The sequence below is a fragment of the Ctenopharyngodon idella genome, chromosome 10 (genome assembly GCF_019924925.1).
Source record: "Ctenopharyngodon idella isolate HZGC_01 chromosome 10, HZGC01, whole genome shotgun sequence".
Taxonomy (NCBI): Eukaryota; Metazoa; Chordata; class Actinopteri; order Cypriniformes; family Xenocyprididae; genus Ctenopharyngodon; species Ctenopharyngodon idella.
The window spans coordinates 21527402-21546906 of NC_067229.1; the positions used below are offsets into that span (position 1 = coordinate 21527402).

The window sequence follows — 19505 nt, forward strand, 5'->3', positions numbered from 1 at the left end:
AAGTATTTATTGGGCTGGCAATAGATTCGCTCCTCTCTGATTGGTTGCTGCCAACTGTCCGTTGCCCTAATTAGTTGCCCTGTGTCTCACCAGGTTGCCCGTTGACAGCAACATTGCTCAAAAAGTTGCCCCGTGTATCATCACCTTTTGGTTGTTGCTGTTTGCCTGCCATTCTCACTCTGTCTGCACAGCATACGTGAACGCGCTGATGACGTATGATGTCTGCGTGAACAGGCTGCGCAGTGGTATGCAAACACACGTTGACTGACAGGGAACACTTGCTATCATTTCATACGGACTGAATGTAATGACTGAATGAACATTTTATGGTTCTACGCCTTCCAGCAACAATATATATTTATAAAGATACATTTAGACCGCTTAACATAGTGATTGCTACATGAGAAGACTTTCAACCAGCATAACAGAATCACCTATTGTACCTTTAATTATTATTTGTCAAGGCCCCCTTTAAGTGTGACTTAAGTGTCTAAATATTTGGGGGCCACTGTTTACAATTCTTTAGAAAATAGTCCCCTATTGTTACTAGTGGCATGCCATAAAATCACATATTGCTAAGATAACCAATGCAAACTAAAGTAATAAAACATCAAGGCCAATATCTCGGCAGTTATGAAGATTCTCTATTTTGAAAGTTCAGAGCAGTCTGAACAACACATCAACTCCACATACTTTCTCACAGTCTGTATCTGCAAGGCAGGTGCCCTGACCTATAAAGATCAAAGCCTTCCTCACTCAAATACAAGGCAGAATGTTTTATAGAGGAGAATGGTCTTAAAAATCCTCAGGCTTTTCAATTAAGCAAGAATTTGTGGCCCCAACATGCCTGAAAAAGCTACCACAATTGAAGATTTCGACAACTGAACATGTCGATACACAATAACTTTCAACCTTAAAGTAAGCCACGCAAGAATACACACAGCAAAAACAGGTATTTCTTAAATAATTTAATTGCAAAAGGGGTTTTTAAAAATATTTCTACAAGAATGCATTATTTAATCGCTGTTTTTTGTCTTCACCATTAAATACATCTCAATGCTTTCCAAAACAAAACAAAAAGAACAAGAAAAGAAAATATTTTGAAATGTGTCTTGCTTCTCCTCAATATAAGTACAGCACTCAGCAGACATTTTGCTTTTGCATGTCAGTGATTTGTGATGTGATGAGAAGACCGTTTTAACTGCTTGGGAAGAAAAAAAAAAAAAAAAACATTTTTTTTGCTTAATTTTTAATATAAAAGAGTAACTTTGAAACTCAGGAAAAATGTCACAGAAGAACAAGAAAGGAGTGGAGGAAAGAGAGAGTCCGAGATTGGCACAAAGTTACTGAACCAAAATCATGCAAGTTATGTTCCAAAACTGCTTTGATAAAAAAACAATGACAATAGCACCTTACCTAAATACAGTCATACACACAAACATACACACACTCAAATCCAGTTATGAGAGAATATACCATCAGACATGTTGAATGTGACAAAAGCAGCTACGTTTAGTTCCCGAACGGCTCTGTAAGTTAGTTGCAGTGCAGATAGGAACTTTAAGTAACAGGGTTCATATACATCAAGATCAAAAAAGATAATGTCTGTCATCATAAAATCACTTCAGTGTGTTATATTACATGGAGCTCTTGTAATTGAGAAAAGAGGGAGCCATTAAATGATTTGTGAACTTATGAAACGAAACCACAAATAGAGGAGTACTGAGCAGAATATATGCAGTACCATTTCCCAAAGTGCAATATATAAGCACTGAGACTATTCTAGACACAGGTTTTGGTAAAAACGTTCTGTATTAGCTTCAAGCTTTAGTTCTTGACCCATCCGACATGCTACTATTTTGCATATTTTATGTCTTTAATGTTTGACGTGGGGGCATGAAGTCTTCACATAACTACTCAGAGCAGACCAGAACAGAAGACAAGAGCCATTCAAAAACTGAAATATGCTGGTCATCTGTCGCTGCCAGGCTGTAAACAGCCTATTTGCAAGAAAAAAAGATGAGCGAGGTGAAGGAAGGCTTAGAAAATGTGGAAGACAAACCAACAGTGTCAGGAAGTATAACATATCCTGCCGCCCGCATAGCACTAACATGAATTTCCATTGTAGTTGAAGATCTCATTTGAAAGCAACCCCGGAAATCTTGTAATTCCAAAAATATGATTGCTTGAAAAAAATTTACAAAACGCTTGGTGAGTGAGCTTTACAAAAACATATCTTAGTGAGTGAGCTTCACAAAAGGGTATCTTGGAGAATTGTTACTAACAGTTTCTCTTTGTGGTGATGACGGAAAGGCTTAGATTTAATATTGAAGAGATTTACTAGGGATCTGCCCAACATTGATGAGATGTTCAACACCTCTATTCATTTCTCCTAAACCAATTTCAATGCACTTCCTCTGCATTAATTTTTCTCGTCAAAGAAACATCATGTCATTCCAAAATCTTTTGTTTGTTGTTGCATGTCTCTTTTTGAATGTCAGAATATGCTGATTCAAATTTGTATCAGATCTTTAAATAAATTAATCATTCCTTTTGGCCTCTTGGGATATGTTAAAGTAAAATACAAATCATTATAAATTGGTATTTCTCCACATAATATTATTGATTCACAAGTATTAATATATAATATAACTGGAGCTCCTCATCACAAATTATTTCATGCATTTGTGCTCCACTGTGGAACACAACTGAAATGTTCATCTACAGAATATGTGTGCATAATCCTTATACTCTCCCTTTGTTTTATACACATACACACAGAGAAACGCACGCACTACAACATAGTCATTCTGACACGTACACGCACTCATTTTAGAGATGGTCAGTGATTAGCACTGTTTTTACACTGAAAGTATTTTGTCTTGTTTTCCAGGAAACAGCTAAACATTCTTAAAACAAGATAAATTTACTTGAGAAGCAAAATAGTATTCATTAGATTTGTTTTCTTACCCAGTTGAAAATTAGTTTGTTTTAAGCTTATGTTTATTTTTATAACCCTTAGTGAATTATGTTAGATTTATGCTTAACACAAGACAAAAATAGGTATATAGATATATTTATAGATATATTCTTTGAAAACAAGCCTTAATATATTGCACAATTTTGCAATCTTTTTTAAAGGATGTTTAGACATTTTTCCTGGAAAAAGACAAATATATTGATTTAAAATTATTTATTGCAGTGTAGTACAAGTTATCACAGTCCTTCTCATTTCTAACTGCTAAATAATCCTGATATAATGGTTAATGACCAGCTAAATGTCAACCCATTGTGGAACAGAAACTAAACAGGGTGAGGGAAAACAACAGAAGAGAATAAAAAGAAAACATCAAGTGAAATTGTGAAAACATAGCTGAACTATGAAAGCATCCTGAGTTCACCAGGTATATTCTAATAAGTCCTTTTGTCAGTTTAAACCTGGTGGACAAATGCAACTTCCTCAAATCCGGTCCTGCGACATCCGTGATCTTTCGCCCTCAGCTGTGCCTCTCCCTCCTGTCCGTTTGAGGCATGTGCCCTTAAATAAAACACCTTCAATATGAAGATGGGGATTAAGCACAAAATCACACGCACAATAGAACATCTGCTAGCACTGGAGGGATTCGTGTCCACGCGCTTTGTGAATTTATATTCACTTTTAGTTTTTTTGTCTTTATATTCAAGTTATGCGTACTATTAGAAGAGTTTCTCTTCCATAAGCAATGTCCATCCAGGAGAGTCTGTCCCTCAGAGTCAACTTCAGGGAGAAATGCATTATGGGAGGCTTTGGAGATTGGGCGAATCCCAGCCAGCCTCACAAAAGAAAGTATCACACGCACGCATGCAATCGCCAGTCCCATACCGGAGCCTCGTGAGCCAGGCTTTGGGATATGGGCTTTCCTCTCCGTTCTTAAAAATAAGTACAAAATAATCTTATCTAATCCTGTCGTGTGTAAAATAATGCAGTCGTTACAGGAAAACAGGAAAATGGAAAAGAAAAAGTTGTCCGAGGCACTGCAAGCCAGTTTCATCTGATTAGTGGAGATGATCAGGCATCTGGGGTCGTCTGTTAGCTCTCTGTAGAACAGTTCCACCCCCATTTCAGACCTGGACGGGCAGCGTTTGGTTCATTTGCAGTCTCATGTCTTGAATGCTGCCGAGAATCTTCTTTTGGTGGCCGGCTAATGTCACACCTATCCGTAACAGATCTCTGTAAAAAACAACAACAAAATAAAAACCTTATTGCCACTGTTATAAAATAAATACTTAATAACAAAGTGGTTTCTAAAAGAGAGAATAGAATTGATATTATTCAAGCAATAAACTCCCATGGGAATGTAGCCAGGTGAGCAAATCCCTTTAGCAAATTGTCACTGGGTTAAGCAAATAGAACAACCCCACCCCTTGGCTACTAAACTGAGACAAGTTTGTGGTGCAAAACCACTTCTCAAACTGGAGGTAAGTCAAGCGTTGGTCAATGATTTGCAAGGGTTTGCACCTAGGGCTACCAGATGTTAAATTTCACATAAAGAAAGAGCTATTAGCGTAACCACAGACATGACTTGGAATAATATTTCACTGTGCAACAGACAGCAGTCATACAGTAGAATGAGTGTGTAAAGATTACCACAGGCTTTATGATAAAAATGCTTCCTGTTGTTTCATAGGCTGAGGTAATCTAATCCCTTCATGAGGTTTTAGTTTACACAGCTACATGTGTAGCTAAAAGCTAGCACAGACTCGTCTTTTACTCTTTTTTTTTTTTTTTTCACCTTCCGATAAGAAAAAGACTGCAAGAGGATGGACGTTGTCAGGGAGCAACCGGCCCTGTGGCGGCCCCCAGTCTGTCTGCCCTTCTCATCTCTACAATCGCACAACATTAGCAGAGTAATTTCACACAATGTGTAAAAGTGTTTTCTCTCTTTTCCCTCTGTTGGTCCCATCAAGCCAACAATGCTGGATAAAATGATAATAAATGGAGCCCATTAGGAGAATTACTAGTCATTAAGAGCACAAGAAAACCACCGACTGGTACACCTGTCAAGTTGCCAAATTGAAACAAATTACCCCTGCCTCCATCCTTTATTACACTTTAATGGGCGTGATGAATTTATAATTTTTTTTTAATTTTTTTTCTTTGACACCAACTTCTCTCTTCACATCTGTGTAGACAATTAACATGGCGACAAATCATGGAATTCTTTTTTTGGACAGTGACCTTTGTAAGATTTTTTGTTCATGACTTTTTTTGAAGAAGAAATGTTACAGTAAATTAAAGCGAGATGAGAAGAATAATCAGATGCTCTATCACTAACCCCGTTCTGATCATTAAAATATTGAATTTCCTGTTTAAAACTTATTGTCTCTTTAATTCCCTATTGAAGTTCTGTTTTAGGCTGTTTTTACATTGGTTTGATTGCTTGATCTAAACCAGAGTTTGATTCCATGCAATTGGCTCAAGTCCATGCTACAAGCTCCATTATAAAATCGCCCTTATTCCTTACTGGAAAAATTAAAAGTTGGAACAATAAAAAATGCATGGTGCCTTGAAGTCAAACTAATGTTAGACCACCAAAACAAAGAGGAGAATTCCAACAAATGGTCCAGACACTCACTCTGCAGTCATCTGGGCCACCAAGTCAAAAGAAGCAAAGCCAGCATTGAGGAAGTTGTCTCGGTAGCGGCTCATCTTGATGGCATCCAGCCAGTCGCCCACAGTGGTAAAGGTGGTGTAGTCAGGCACACAGCGGTCGAGGAGCGGCTGGGAGGCCCTACAGAGAAAGAGAGGAGTGGAGATAAAAAGAGAGAGAGAGAGGGTTAGGTCACGCCAGGCCTCCACCACCAAAACCTCACCCCCAAACCCCCCACCACCACCTCTCCTGGCCTGTAGGGCCTGTACCTGCCACTGTGGCCTACTGGCTGGAGACATGCAGGGGCCTGCCAGAGAGAACTTCAAGGAAGCTGTGGGTGTGGGTCCATATGAAGCAGCACATTTATGGTCTTAAGATATGTTGCCTAACATGTAATTGATACTTAATATGCTACAATTCTATATTAATTGTATTTTATGATTCTATATTCCTTTACAATTTTCCTTATGCATGGCTTGATTTATCCAAGTAGGACAAAGAAGGTGTATCCACATCTTTTGTTGGTCCTGGAGCAGCACCCCTATTGTGATCTATTTGAGTAAATCATGTTTGCCTGCATGCACACAAACAAGATCCTTCTTGCACAATAGCACAACTAAATGTAATGTCATGCACAAAAGCAGCCATTTTAAATTAGACAAAATCAACAGAGACCAGACTTGATCTATGCCCAGATTTGGGTCTTAATAACTAACAATGAGGTCTGGGCAGTGGGGATTGGGAGGCAAAGTTTGAGAGCAAAGACACTCCTGTCTGCAAGCTCTCTGCTCTGCTGAACCTAGCTGTCTTTTGATGGCATTAGATTAATTAACAATTAAAAGCATAAGAAAAAAGTTAATAAGAATGGAACAGAGGCTCTATTGAAGACAAGGTCTGTAGATGGATGGGGAGAGTGATTTTTAATAAGCTCCTGCCTTTAGGGCTGAAGGGTTTGTGGTCATTAACCTGGAAGGCAGCTTTCCTTAATGGAGCATTGTTAGAGCTGGTCTGGCTCTCACATCTTAGGGACATTGACTTTAAGAGAACACGGGAAAACTGTACGAGAAAACCAAAAGGATAAATTTCCATGCATAAATAACCTACCCTTAACTCAGCATAGAGAGTAATTATTAACTAAACAAACTGTTTTTAGTTTAGTTAAGGAATGGATCACTAAAGATATTACACAGTACATCAAGTACATCGGTACAGGAGCCCATCTCTCATTCTTTCTTTAAGCTCAGCAGGCAGGCCACCTCTCCATTGGCCCCTTTAAAATCTTGTTACTTGCTAATTAAACCATTCCCATCTCTGAATTACAGTAACTAATTATTCTTCCTTTATCCTATGATCATTGCAGAGTAGACAAAGTGTCTCCCACTGTTTCCTGGTTGTTGGACCTATGGCCCAGAGGCAGGCACCCCGAAGAGGGTCAAAACCCGCCTGAAGCTTCTTGCTAACAATTACTGTGTGTATCACTGAAACAATACAATGCTGATCAATTCTATTATATAGTGACTGGCATCTTATGTCATTAAATATCTCAAACAGAAAAAGCTCTAGTAAGTGTAGACCCAAGCAAGCATCTCAGGCAAAACAATCAATAGCCCTGTGATGGTGCAATTAAACTAAATGTTTTATTGACTGAAGGTAATCTTAATTTCTATAATGTCAGAGTTTCTCAGCTTACAATATTGTTTGTCAACTGAAAATTATCTGAAATCAATGGTCTCTTAATTTAAATGCCTCTGTAACTCACAGGGCCTAATTCTGAATTTAAAATGAAAGAACCAGTTTGAATAAGTCTTTAATACTGCTTGCATTGTTGAGAAGATACAAATCATGCAAACATATTAACTAACATGCTAATATGAGTCAGTCCATGTGTGCCCTTACCCAGAATGTGTGCTGGTGACCACCTTAAGGCTGGCGGCATTGCGAATAAGTTTGTCCAGGGTGTTGACGATCTGGGAGAACTTAGGTCTCAAGTTCCTTTCTTTCACCCAGCAGTCTAGCATAAGTTGATGCAAGGCAGTAGGGCAGTCCATGGGTGGGGGCAGTCGGTAGTCCTGCTCGACTGCGTTAATCACCTGTTGATCAAAAAATAATAATTGTTTGGCTTTAGTTTACTCTCAAATTAAGTTGAATAGAGGCAAAGTAGAGCAGAAACTCACATCTTGGTTGCTCATGTCCCAGTATGGGCGTTCGCCATATGACATCACCTCCCACATCACAATGCCGTAGCTCCAGACATCACTGGCTGAGGTGAATTTCCTATAAGCAATAGCCTCTGGAGCTGTCCAGCGAATAGGGATCTTTCCCCCCTATAGATGCAAGATCATACAATGATTTTTAACCTCAGTTAGGAGCTAAACATTTTTAATTGCTATACATATTAAAGGATCAAGGTGTGAATGCTGACCAATGAGCTGGTGTAGGTGGGGTCAGTGGGATCATCCTCCAAGAAACGAGAAAGACCAAAATCGGACACCTTACACACCAGGTTGCTGTTGACTAGAATGTTACGAGCAGCCAGATCACGGTGCACATAGTTCATGTCGGACAGATATTTCATGCCAGCTGCAATGCCTCTCAACATACCGACGAGCTGGATGACTGTGAACTGTCCATCATTTAGCTGTTGGAGAGAGAGAGTGGGAAAATCACAGACCCATTCATAACAGAAATGTCTGCTGTCTAAGTGTTTTTAACTTTCCAGGATGTTACTCATCAGCCAGCTGATTCATCTTTGAATGTCACAGCTAGCAGCTACGCTATTTGTCATCTCTATTCAGAAAGTTCAGGATGTTTTTCAAGGGGATAGGTGAGAACATCTCTTTTTTTATTATTATTAGTTTATTAGAAAACTACTGCTTGGATAAAATGTGTGCTATAACCACAGCAATTATGGTATTCATTTTATGAAGTAGATCACTTTTTTTATGAAATATTACTTGCATTTCCACAAATGTTCCACAACAGGAATCCAGGCATCAAACTAAAAAATAACTAAATAACTAAATAAATAAATAAATTAATAAATTTTATTATGGGAGTAATCATCTCTAACCCGGAGAAAGGAATCCAGTGCTCCGTTCTCCATGAACTCAGTGACAATCATGACTGGCCGACTCTTTGTCACAACCCCTTCCAGGCGAATAATATTAGGATGATCAAATTGGCCCATGATGCTGGCCTCACTCAGGAAGTCTCTTCTTTGGCGCTCTGTGTAGCCTGCCTTCAGAGTCTTGATGGCCACAATGATCTCACGCCGTCCAGGGAGCTTCAGACGGCCACGACACACCTCTCCAAATTCTCCTACATAGGTATTGTACAGACGAGAAAGAGGCAGAAAGGGTGGAGAGGAGAGGGGAGAGTGGAGGAGTGTGGGAGAGAAAGGGGAGAGGGACAGTTACTGGTTAGAATCAAGGAGCCAGGGGGAAGCAGGGGGAGACAGCAAAAGAAGCCAGGGCTAAAGGTGATGCTATTGGAGTGTATCCAGGGGGCAAGGGAAAGGGTAGGGTGAGGTCAGGAATGCTTAAATGGGAAAGGGTCTTGGAGAGTTGTTGGGGGTTGGGGTACCAAAAAGGAAATGGAAAAAGTAAGGCAATAGAGGAAGGGGTAAGGGGCAGAAGCAGCGAATGCTAGGGTGTGGAGGGAGTGAAGGTAGTAATGTGGGAAGTAGGTGGGGACAGAAGCTTGGGAGGATTGGATAGCTTGCGTCTGCAATCTAGGCCAATGTGTAAGCAGGTGCAAGAGAAACAGAAGGGTCAGGGAAGGACATGGTAGGGGTTCATCACTTTAGACGAAGCTGGGAAATAGCAGGTTCAGGTAGCAGCGTTAGATGTTAAAAGCCTTGTTTGTTGGAGTCTGGCATGGGGCTCCTCAACTTCATTCCATTACAACATGGCTGCAAAGTCTTACTGAACCAGAATCCTACTTCTCTTTGCTTTTGGCTCTTAGAAACTAAACTGCTAACAGTAATGTTAAGATGTAGAAAATTTACCAAACAAAGGGGAGTGGTCTCGAGGGCAGGAAGGAGCACCATGGACGGAGAAGTTAACAGGTCATAGGGTCAGGAGGACAATTAGTTGTCCAAGAGGTATAATCAGGCTCAGGACAGGCTTGGTAAGTTAGCAGGAATGGTAGCTCTATAGTTAGCTCTGAAGATAACCTCAGAAGCTCCATTTTGTAAGTAAAGCTGTTAGAGACATTGGTAAGGTGCTAAGGGATTGGATTTTGGAGCGGGATGAGTTGATTGAAGTACCGCTTGGAGTGAAGTCCTCTAAAGGTATGGCCTGGGTGTGCCTAGCTGTCTTCCCCCTGTTGCTCAGGAGCTTGTGTTGTTGGTTACCTGCGCCAATGACCTCCTCGATTTTCACACAGGAAACGTCAATCTCTTTGGCAAACTCGCGGATGGCCTCATTTGGGTCCTCGTAGGTGAATGGGTCAATGTAGACCTTCATCCCCGGAGTGACTATAGGGGATTCAATAGTGCGAATAGCCGTATGAATCACACTGCCATAATACACAAGATTTATAGCATTGTTAGTCATTCAATGGCAAGTAAACTCTGTAGAGACTTACTGTATTGTTGGAGTTTTTCTGTATATTCTGATTCTGAGCCATTGCGTTGCTTCCTGTTAACCAAAGACAATACAGTCGGTTACAAAAGGTTCATGATTTCTTAACTAAATGTAGGAAAATAAGTATTTTGAAAAGGACCTTTTTTTTCCCTGCCAGCCCCTTCAGGGACATAAATTGAGGTCGATTAAAGAAAGGGAATGATATGACAATTAAGAGAACAACAGATTCAGCCTCAAGAGACCCTTGTCACTTCATTTGACTGAATGGTGGAAGTGAAATCTGCATAAAAACAGTAGCAGCATTGGTTGTCTTGCTCCAGTTACATACTAAGGAATCTTTACTGCCACATTGTTTAATTCACTCCTGTCTTTTAATTCTTTCCTTCACACTTTCTCCACTATCAGTCCATTAAATGCAATGCAATTTCAACCCCCCTCTAGTACATGTTAATGCAATCCCTTTGTTGTCTAACTAGTAACCGGGCCAATAATACCCGCTGGTGATTTGTATCTCATTTCCAATTCAAATTCAGTTCCGGAATATGCCAAGGCCTACATTTTTTTAATCGCAGACAAGTTAAGATACTGAGACACACTGTGCTGATTAGAAAGAAAGAGAGTGCAAACTGAGAATTTTTGCATGATAAGGTTTTAAACACACAGCTGCCTTGCCATCAGCTGTGGAGATGGAAAGGTGGCCACAAGATGGAAACTGCCAGTGCCAACGATCACCAGGACACTGCGGAGTTCCAATGTAGGGCACATGCACATTTGAGACCACTGGATACAATTTACAAAGTAAAAGACCCAAAATAACTGACAACCAAAAATGAATCTGCTTCTGAGAGTGCCTAAAATGCATCCATTAATTGTCCAATAGGCTCCAAGCAAGCATTATAGGTGACTAAATTACATATCCATTCAAAGAGTTTCATAGGTATACTTTGACATCTAATTATTTCTTCGACATTTGATGTGATTTGATGTGATACTGAAAATAATTAAGGTAAGTAAAATTTACCTGAGGCAGACAATGGCAATAACCACCACAACAATGATGAAGACCAGCCCTGCCGTTAGAGAGCCCACAATGAGGGGTAACTGCTCCTGTAGAGTCTTGTCTGCATCAGCTTTGTGAGGCACACAAAGAGAGATATCATAGGAAATATTCAAGAGAATCGTATTTCTCAGATCTATTTATAGCATTTATTTTTCTATGAGTGTTATTTATAGGATTATTAATGCAAAAGTTCCTCTTAGATTCACACCAATGCTTGATATGCTTTGGAAAGACATAATTTTATGTGATAATCTAGGAATATAGGGTGTTTTACATACTCTGGTGGTTGGTGCTGAAGTCGGTAGGGCTGCTATAGCGGCCATACCCAGCCACCGTTCGGGCTCGAACCTGCACCACATACGGCGTGCCCGGCTTCAAACCCTCGATGCGTGCCGAGCTACGCTGGGCTGTCATGGTGTGGGCAATAGCTTCTCCCTGGTCCTGTGGGAACAGTGATAAAACAAGCCATATAAAACCAGCCAGCACCCAAAAGAGAGCGTCTGGCAGCTCTAGTTTAATCTGTCAGTACAACACATCAAACACGGAGCAGATATGCCTGGCTCTTTCTTCTCCTCTATGCAAATCCTCCTGCCTCCATCCCTGCCAAGCACCGACTGCCTCGCGGTATCAGCATTCAAAAGAAGGGGATGAATCAAGGAAGGAGTTAGGGAGGAGAGTGTTAGGGTATGAGAGAGAAAGAGAGGAAGGGTTGATGCTGTTGTCAGGATGAACGATTATGTATAGAGCAGAGGATGACAGTGGTGGAATTGTGATTGAATGCCTTTTGCTTCATTGACTTACACTGGCTCTTACCTTCTCATGGTATTTAATCTCGTAATCCAAGATGATGCCATTTGGTTTTTCAGGGGGGAGCCAGGAAAGACTCATGGCGTTGGATGAGGCCCCCATCAGGTGGACAGTAGGAACTGCAGAGGGAGCTATGTGGGGGGAAATGAGAGAAATCCCATTTTAATGAAAACTGAATTTCTTTTTCTTTTCTTTTTTTTTTTTTTTTTTTTCTCCAGATTTAGAGCATGGTCACATTCAGGATTACCAAAGAGCTGCTTTGAAGTATAAGCATCAGACAGCCCTTAGTCTTGGGCACTTTCGGGGGCCCAGCCTCTCAAACTACACAGACAGAATAGATTCTTAAGTCTCTTGTGAAAAGCACCATGACAGACAAACCGGAAGGCTTGGTATCTGGCAGATCCAGTCCACACAACTTACAATACAACCTACACACACATGCAAATATGTGTATAGCTGCACACACCCTCTGTTCACTCCCTAATCTCTTGTTATGGCCCATGATGCCTTCTTCTTACTGACTGCCTTCCACATATAGATTAATCTTATATTTTTTATATTGTGATATCATTTTCATGATGATTATTCACATTCTTTCCCAATTCAATGTAATGTGATTAATGTAATGCGTATGACGTCTTATTGATTGATTTCAAACTCTAATGTATCTTTTGTTTAAAGAATGAAATGTGACATTTTCACCCATATATTTGTGTTCACAGAAGTTCTTCCATAGCACCTTACTTATCTTAGCACCCAGTTTTACATAATCTATACTGTCCCCATTTGTCCTCAGACCTGATGTTGCCGTCTCCAGTTTCTGATGTTATCAAGTTCTGTTCACACACTACAGTAGCTCTCAACATCCCCTACTTTCTTGCCTCTGTCTCTCTCTCCCTTGCTTTTTCTTTGTTAAAAATGTTTTAATCCCCAGGTCCGGCTCTTTGATCCTTTCCCTAGTAGCTCTTTATTATTCTGTCTGTCTCTTTGTCCGCCTCCCCCAAATGCTTGCTCTCCCCAACCCAACAGCATCCACCTCCTAACCTAGGCCTTGCTCAGAAAAGCCTCACCCTGAAAACAATACTCCCTGGGCAGCCTGCTTGCTTACTCTCACCCCAGGATTAAGGGGCCTCATCCTGTGGAGACAGTGGAAGTAACCATGACGTCCCTTGAGCTGACGGCCCATATTTATTTTTTGTCTTAAAAGGTGGATGAATATTCAGGCACAGTCCTAGGAGATAATCTTCTCATAGACTCTCCTGAATTTTTAGAATCATGGGGGTGGGCTGCTGTGTGGGTGTGCATGTCACCCTGGGATTGACTTATGTGCAACAACAGCCTGGGTCATATTACAATGCATGTGGTCAATCCCTGATAGCAAACAGAGGCATTCTTGCAGCTGGGTGCCAGCATAGAGTGCTAAGGAGAGAGTTAAGCATATGTATGACTCTAATAGCTATCCTGAGAAGACCAGTGATCAAATAAAATCTTGTATTAAACAATAAGAGGCTGTTTCCACGTGGTTAATGCATCTCCACATCTCACTAACCCTGGAATGCTCTAGCCTAGAGTAGCTTAGCTTTGCTACTGAGCATTATAGCATAGCTGTCTGGCATCAATGCATTCAATGGGCTGAGCTCTTTGAGTTAGTGTCGTGGGTTGAGGTATCTTAAGATAACCATTACAGTGTTTTTTTTTTTTTTTTAACCATGGTAGCTGGTTGACTGATAACCAACTTGAAGCAGAAACAATTCATTCAACTCACCAGCCTGGTTGGTGGTGATGTTAACAGAGGCAAACTGAGGTGCATAGGGACTCTTGTTGGAGACTCCATTGACGGCCTGAATCTCAAAGCTGTACTGGGTGTGAGCCTGAAGGTTTCTGACCGTCACATGTCTCTCAGTAAGCCCAAGGTGGCGGGGAGAGATATCCACATTGTCATCACACCGTGTACAGGTTCCACGTTCGGGCAGACATTTCTTACAGATGACGTTATAGAGAAGGTCCTCCCTTCCACCTTGGTCACGTGGCTCGCTCCACTCAAGTACAAGCGATGTCTCATTTACAATGGAGATGACACTGCGTGGAGCTGACGGAACAGCTGCAAAAAGAAAATATTTTTCTTGTTATTCTTCTGAAGATACAATTAAACATTTCAATCAGTTAAGCGCTTCTTGTTGTGTTCAGATAATTTAGTATTCATAACCCTGTCTAAAAGATCATCCTAAGGTGGTCTCCCTGTTTAGTAAAGCTGGTGTTCAGTTGGTCTAGCTGTTTGGCCAGCTGATTTCCCAATGCCCAATTGACAAGTTCCCCAAACTCCAACACAACTATCAAGCAGTGGAAACCAGAATGGTGAGCAGCTAAGAACGTCAGACCACATTAGGCTTTTTTTTATTTATTTATTTATTTTTTATGCAGAAAATGTAATCAAATTGGTCAAATGGGGCTTCATTTACACTCAATGCATATTAAGCGCTTTCATGTAACTAAAATTAAGCAAAACCTTGTTTTCCCACTTGTGCTGCTCATTTAACATCAAAAAATGGCAAGAAATGCATGCAGTGTTCACGTGGGAAAACGTTTTTTGGATGTATCTGTTCAGAGTGCTGACAATGAACACAACCAAAAAGAAGCTAATAAAAAAAACAGGAGAAAGGAAAATGTTTTGAAGCAATCCTAGCATTCTCCTACTTGTTGGGCTGTTGATAGAGAAATTAGTTTATATATAACTGAACATATAAATGTATATACAATGTTTGGATCGATGTGGCTTTTGAGAGCAGAGAACATGGCAAATAAACAACACTGTTTATGTTTAGATGAGATCATGATGGGTGAAATGGTGGTTTTAGATGAAGGCGTTACTTACTGGTGCATCCTGATTCAGGTGAGTCATTGTCCGCCCGATAATAGCCTGTCCTGCAGGAACAGATGCTGGCAGCTCCAGAACTTGTTCGACTGTTGGGCGGACATGGGGAGCAGAACCCTTCACCCTGCTTGGACTTGAAGGTGCCTGGACTGCAAGCTAAAGAGATAAAGAGTTGTTTACTTTGACCATTAGAGATAAAAACGATAGTTGTAACTAAATATTCACACCAAGTTTACTTTTTTACTACTAATTTTCGATGTATTGCTTCCATCTAGGTATGTGACAAAACATTTCATTGCATTCAACAGCAAAATCAATAGCAATTTCCCCTCTGCAATTTGCATTTTGTGAGCTCTGTTTGCCTTAATTTTCCTTTTGTTTTCCTTGCCCACAGTATGCAGTCTAATCCTTTCCATCTTGGCATTGTAAAATACGAAGGCCCACAGGTTCTTGCTTACGTATTTGTTTGGCACCATTAATTTGCTGTTGCTTTCCTCCAGGGAAATAACCCCCTCATGACAAGACGAGTTCCAACAACATACCCTGGCCTTGCATAAACCACATGCGCATATGCCAACCGTCAACTTCAATTACAAACAGATGCCTGTTTGTTCCAAACAAGAGCACTTTTCGAAATGAACTCTTTCAATCAATACTTAAACACAGGGAATGTCAATGTTGTACCACAGGAAGTGTCCCTCTAAGATAAACAAAGCATATTGAAGACTACAAGGTAAAGTGTGAGCTGTTATCTTATGAATACAAAGATTAATGTGTCATTCACAGGTCTTTGGCCTTTGTGGAGCTCTGACACCATTTACCGAGATTGTGTACACGTTTTATCGCATCTGTGATAAATGCAGAGGTGCTCTACTGGCACACAATGTGGTTGTGATCTTTCTGCTTGGAATGTCACCTAAATGTCTTGTTAAGTGATCAAGGAGCCAGTTTTATGTTTAATAACAGCAGGGAAGGAGTATGACACCAGTTCCCAGCCTTCCGAGCCATTTTATCAGTAGTCTCTAAAGCGTAGGATCAGCAAATAATGAACAGTTGCTGTTTTTTGGGGGAAAAGATTTGAACATCTGGTTTCTGGACTGATAGTGTTCAAAGCAGAACACACCACCAGTGTTCCTGGGGTCACCTTCTAAGTTATCTTTCTCAGAATGTGCAATATTGACATAATGCTTCATTAGTGCAGGAATACTGTTAACTTGGTTAACTGGGGACTTTGTTTAATCATTAATCAGGGGAGGCCAGAGGTAGGTCGTGAAGAAGGAACATAGAAAACAATTCACATAGCATTAAAGATGAAAGAGTGTAGGCCTTGTGAATTCGAGTTTATCGCACATAACGTATCACTTTAGAGATTAATGAGTCCTCAGTGTTTTGCCTCACATTTCAGAAGTACATAAATCAACCAAAATCTTGGGGAGACAAATGAGACTATCTAGATTCCAAACCCTATGAAAGACTGCTTGAAATTCCCCTTCAAAAAACTGAGGCTGTTTTCTGAAGGGTTGAAAGTGCTGATTAATCGCTTCCAAGAAGGTAAGAAGTCAGCCCTTTCCTTTCATCCTCATCCTTCCTCTAGCTACACTCCTGACAGAGCAATAGAGAGAGGAGAGGTGAAAGAAAGAAAAGAAAATGCAAATCTTGTGGCTTTTTTATGAGTTCTCTTACTTGTGCACTCTCTCCAGTACAGTCTATTGCACACACTCTATTTCCCAAACCTTCTTCTCTCTCTCTCCCTCTCTCATTGAGAGCAGAACATAGGACTTAAGGGAGTGATTAGAATTTGTGGTGAAATTGGAAGCGAGGAAAAAGAATGGATAGTAGAAATATGCAGCGCTACGAGAAAAAAAAAAAACCGTCTTGTCGATTAATATTCATGTGAATATCCTAACTGTGCTCTGGCAGGGTATTAATGAGACCAACGGCCTTCAGATGAAGGCAAGCAAGAGAGAGGTGACAGAGAGATTTATCCCTCCTTTAGTTTCCGGTTGGCTTGATTAGAGAACATTTTATCAGGTCACTGCTGCCAGGGCTTTCACCTTGAGCCACCACAAGCAAACAAATGAGTTTTTAACTGTACATCAGGCAGCAGATTTCTGAGGACTGCCCACTCTCCCCATGGGTATACACAGGTTTATTATCAAGTTGGCAGTAGAAGAAAAATCCTTTATTACTTTGACAACGACATACATTTTCTGAATAAAGTGTGAAAAAAATAATAATGTGAGTGGTGCTTGCCTATGCAAAACTCGCTTCCACTATGCTAAGGTGTTGTAAGTTGTTTTCATGGCATTGTTATGCATCTCCAAAGGTGTTCTTTTTAGGATACTATGTGGTTGCTTGGGTTTGGGTTGGCTAGGTTAGGTCAACAAGGAGTTGCAATGTGGTTCCAAAGGCATTCTTTCTTATTCTTTTTACCACACTATATAGTCGCTATGTGGTTTCTTACTATCTCAAGTAAAAAGAGCCTACAAGTCTCATGATATTCTAGTCCCTACTTAAATGTAAATGTACAGGATTTTCCCCCTGATTTATTAAACACCAGGTGAAAAGTGAAAGTATAGCTTGGTAGTATATGATTTTTAAGGCATCATTCATGTCCACAGCACACAGTAGGGTAGTAACGGGCCACAGTTTAATACTCAGGGTAAAGTATTTGCTCAAATCCACAGCCCTCATAATGTTGATGTTTACCTTAAACACCACTAATAATCGTCTTTTCTCTATACACAAATAATTTGCTGTTCAATTTAGTTCTTTATCCCAGTGGTTCACTTCTCAGTGACTCTGTCTTTGTAGTTCTTACAATGTGTTGGAACCAACTGTCTCTTTGTGACCTTTCACTTCTGGTGCCTTGACTGTCAGGGTTACTTTTCTATCTCCATCTTGTGCTCTTCATTAATGTTTCACTGCAGCCCTTGCCCTTGGTCCGCAAATCGATTCCGGTCTCCTCTCACTCCCAGCTCTCCATTTGACCCCTGACCTCCCGCTGTCTGCTCTGCTCACTTTCATCGTGGCTATGTTACACGCTGGCTTAATTCACCTCAGTCTGAACCTGATATGTTTTTCAGCAAGACCGCTCCTTTCTCTCAGCAAAATGTTCCACTCTGATAGACATACAGACTCTTTTACTTATTCATTGCTTTGCTCTGCTTAAATTGAGGTCGAATAACCAAATTTGCTGTTAGGCCAAACACCTCAATAAAAAAACAGGATGATTTGTCCATTTGGCTTAATGTGATACCAGGAGATAAGACAAACTGCACAGTGAGAAAAAAAACACATATATCAGCACTCACCTTGACACTGCGTCTCCTTAACTGCAGGCTCGAACCCAGCCATGCAAGTACAGGAACCTACAGGAACCATCCACTCTCCATCTCCATTGCAGTAGAGTTTAAGAGGTACAGACACCTCAAGAGCATTCGGCACACAAGTGCCTGGGGCAATGACTAGTGACGTAGCCTCGGCTCCTGTGGCCGTCTCTGGGAAGACGGCAAAATTGGCAATGGTCGTGGAACACTTCTTGTAGAAAACTCGGACAGAGATTAAAGACATACAGGCGCCCAGGTCCTGGAAAGCCAGATAGAAGCCGGCCTTGGAAAGTGGACCAAAACTGCGAATCTTAGTGTTGACTCGACCAGACTCCAACATAGAGAAGCTCTCATCCGGAGCAATGGTGTCCACCTTAACGTAAGGATTCTCCATCCAAAAAGGACTGGTGGCGGTGGCCGAATCCGAGTCAGACTCATAGTAGAACAGATTGAAGGTCTCTTTACATGATCCTGGAATGTTGGGAATACTGTTGCAATCTCGTACGGTGAACTTCATCTCCACATAAACACGGAGAACGTCCTTTCGCGGGATGAAATCACTGCGAAGCCAGTTGTTCTGGTTAAGCTCACGAACATTGCACACTTGGTATGTTCGGATGGGGTTCATGGCATCGTCGTAACCGCTAACTTCCTCCCACTGAGGAAAAAAGAACAGAGGGAAAAAAGAGAACACTGTAAGTCATAGATATACAACAACTTACAAGTTCTCCTTTGGAATGAGCTAGCACTTAATATATACTGCATTTGAGGATTCTTCTACAGAACAATAGCAATAACAAATGTTTTTATCTAAAGTATGGTACAATACGCCTCATTGTCAGTATTATAAATGAAACCATTCTCATTTTGATGTTATCCAGGGCTTTAGAACTCTGAGGTGTTACGCTACAGTGGTACGACAGGCAATAAATTGCTCTTTCTCAGCTACAGCCCCACACGCCATAGCTAAGAAACAATATAACAGAGGGAGCAAGCTGAGAAAAAGAGTGAATGGGGCAGATGAAAGAGAGGGGAAATTAAATTTTGTGCTTTTTGGTTTGTGCCTTTTCAATTACACATTGTGTATGGTGTCATTAAGTGGGGAGCTGCACGATGGTCTTTCATCTGCGTTCACCAGTTCAATGAAGAAACCTGCCTGGCAAATTCATCAAAATTACCGTGGAGTTTCAGAACTCTATTGAATAAAACAACGAGTGGATG

General features: G+C 40.7%; 1 protein-coding gene across 6 annotated transcripts in view; it reads right to left on the bottom strand.

Moving 5' to 3' along the window:
• Window positions 1–953: 953 nt before the first annotated feature.
• The window catches only part of LOC127520532 (ephrin type-B receptor 3-like), a 48710-nt gene continuing 30158 nt past the window's right edge, over window positions 954–19505 (bottom strand). Inside the window, exons 3-16 of one of the 6 annotated variants that reach the window (XM_051908748.1) lie at window positions 18270–18942; window positions 14956–15111; window positions 13849–14184; window positions 12090–12214; window positions 11555–11717; window positions 11238–11346; window positions 10218–10270; window positions 9985–10107; window positions 8701–8948; window positions 8053–8268; window positions 7805–7954; window positions 7527–7720; window positions 5616–5771; window positions 954–4210 (exon numbers count right to left, since the gene is read on the bottom strand). In XM_051908748.1, coding sequence (XP_051764708.1) covers window positions 4102–4210; window positions 5616–5771; window positions 7527–7720; window positions 7805–7954; window positions 8053–8268; window positions 8701–8948; window positions 9985–10107; window positions 10218–10270; window positions 11238–11346; window positions 11555–11717; window positions 12090–12214; window positions 13849–14184; window positions 14956–15111; window positions 18270–18942 — 2811 coding nt within the window. In that variant the 3' untranslated portion in view covers window positions 954–4101. Of the gene's footprint in view, window positions 4211–5615; window positions 5772–7526; window positions 7721–7804; window positions 7955–8052; window positions 8269–8700; window positions 8949–9897; window positions 10120–10217; window positions 10271–11237; window positions 11347–11554; window positions 11718–12089; window positions 12215–13848; window positions 14185–14955; window positions 15112–18269; window positions 18943–19505 lie in introns of all 6 variants that reach the window. The other 5 variants (XM_051908746.1, XM_051908747.1, XM_051908745.1 and 2 more) reach the window with 5 other exon arrangements.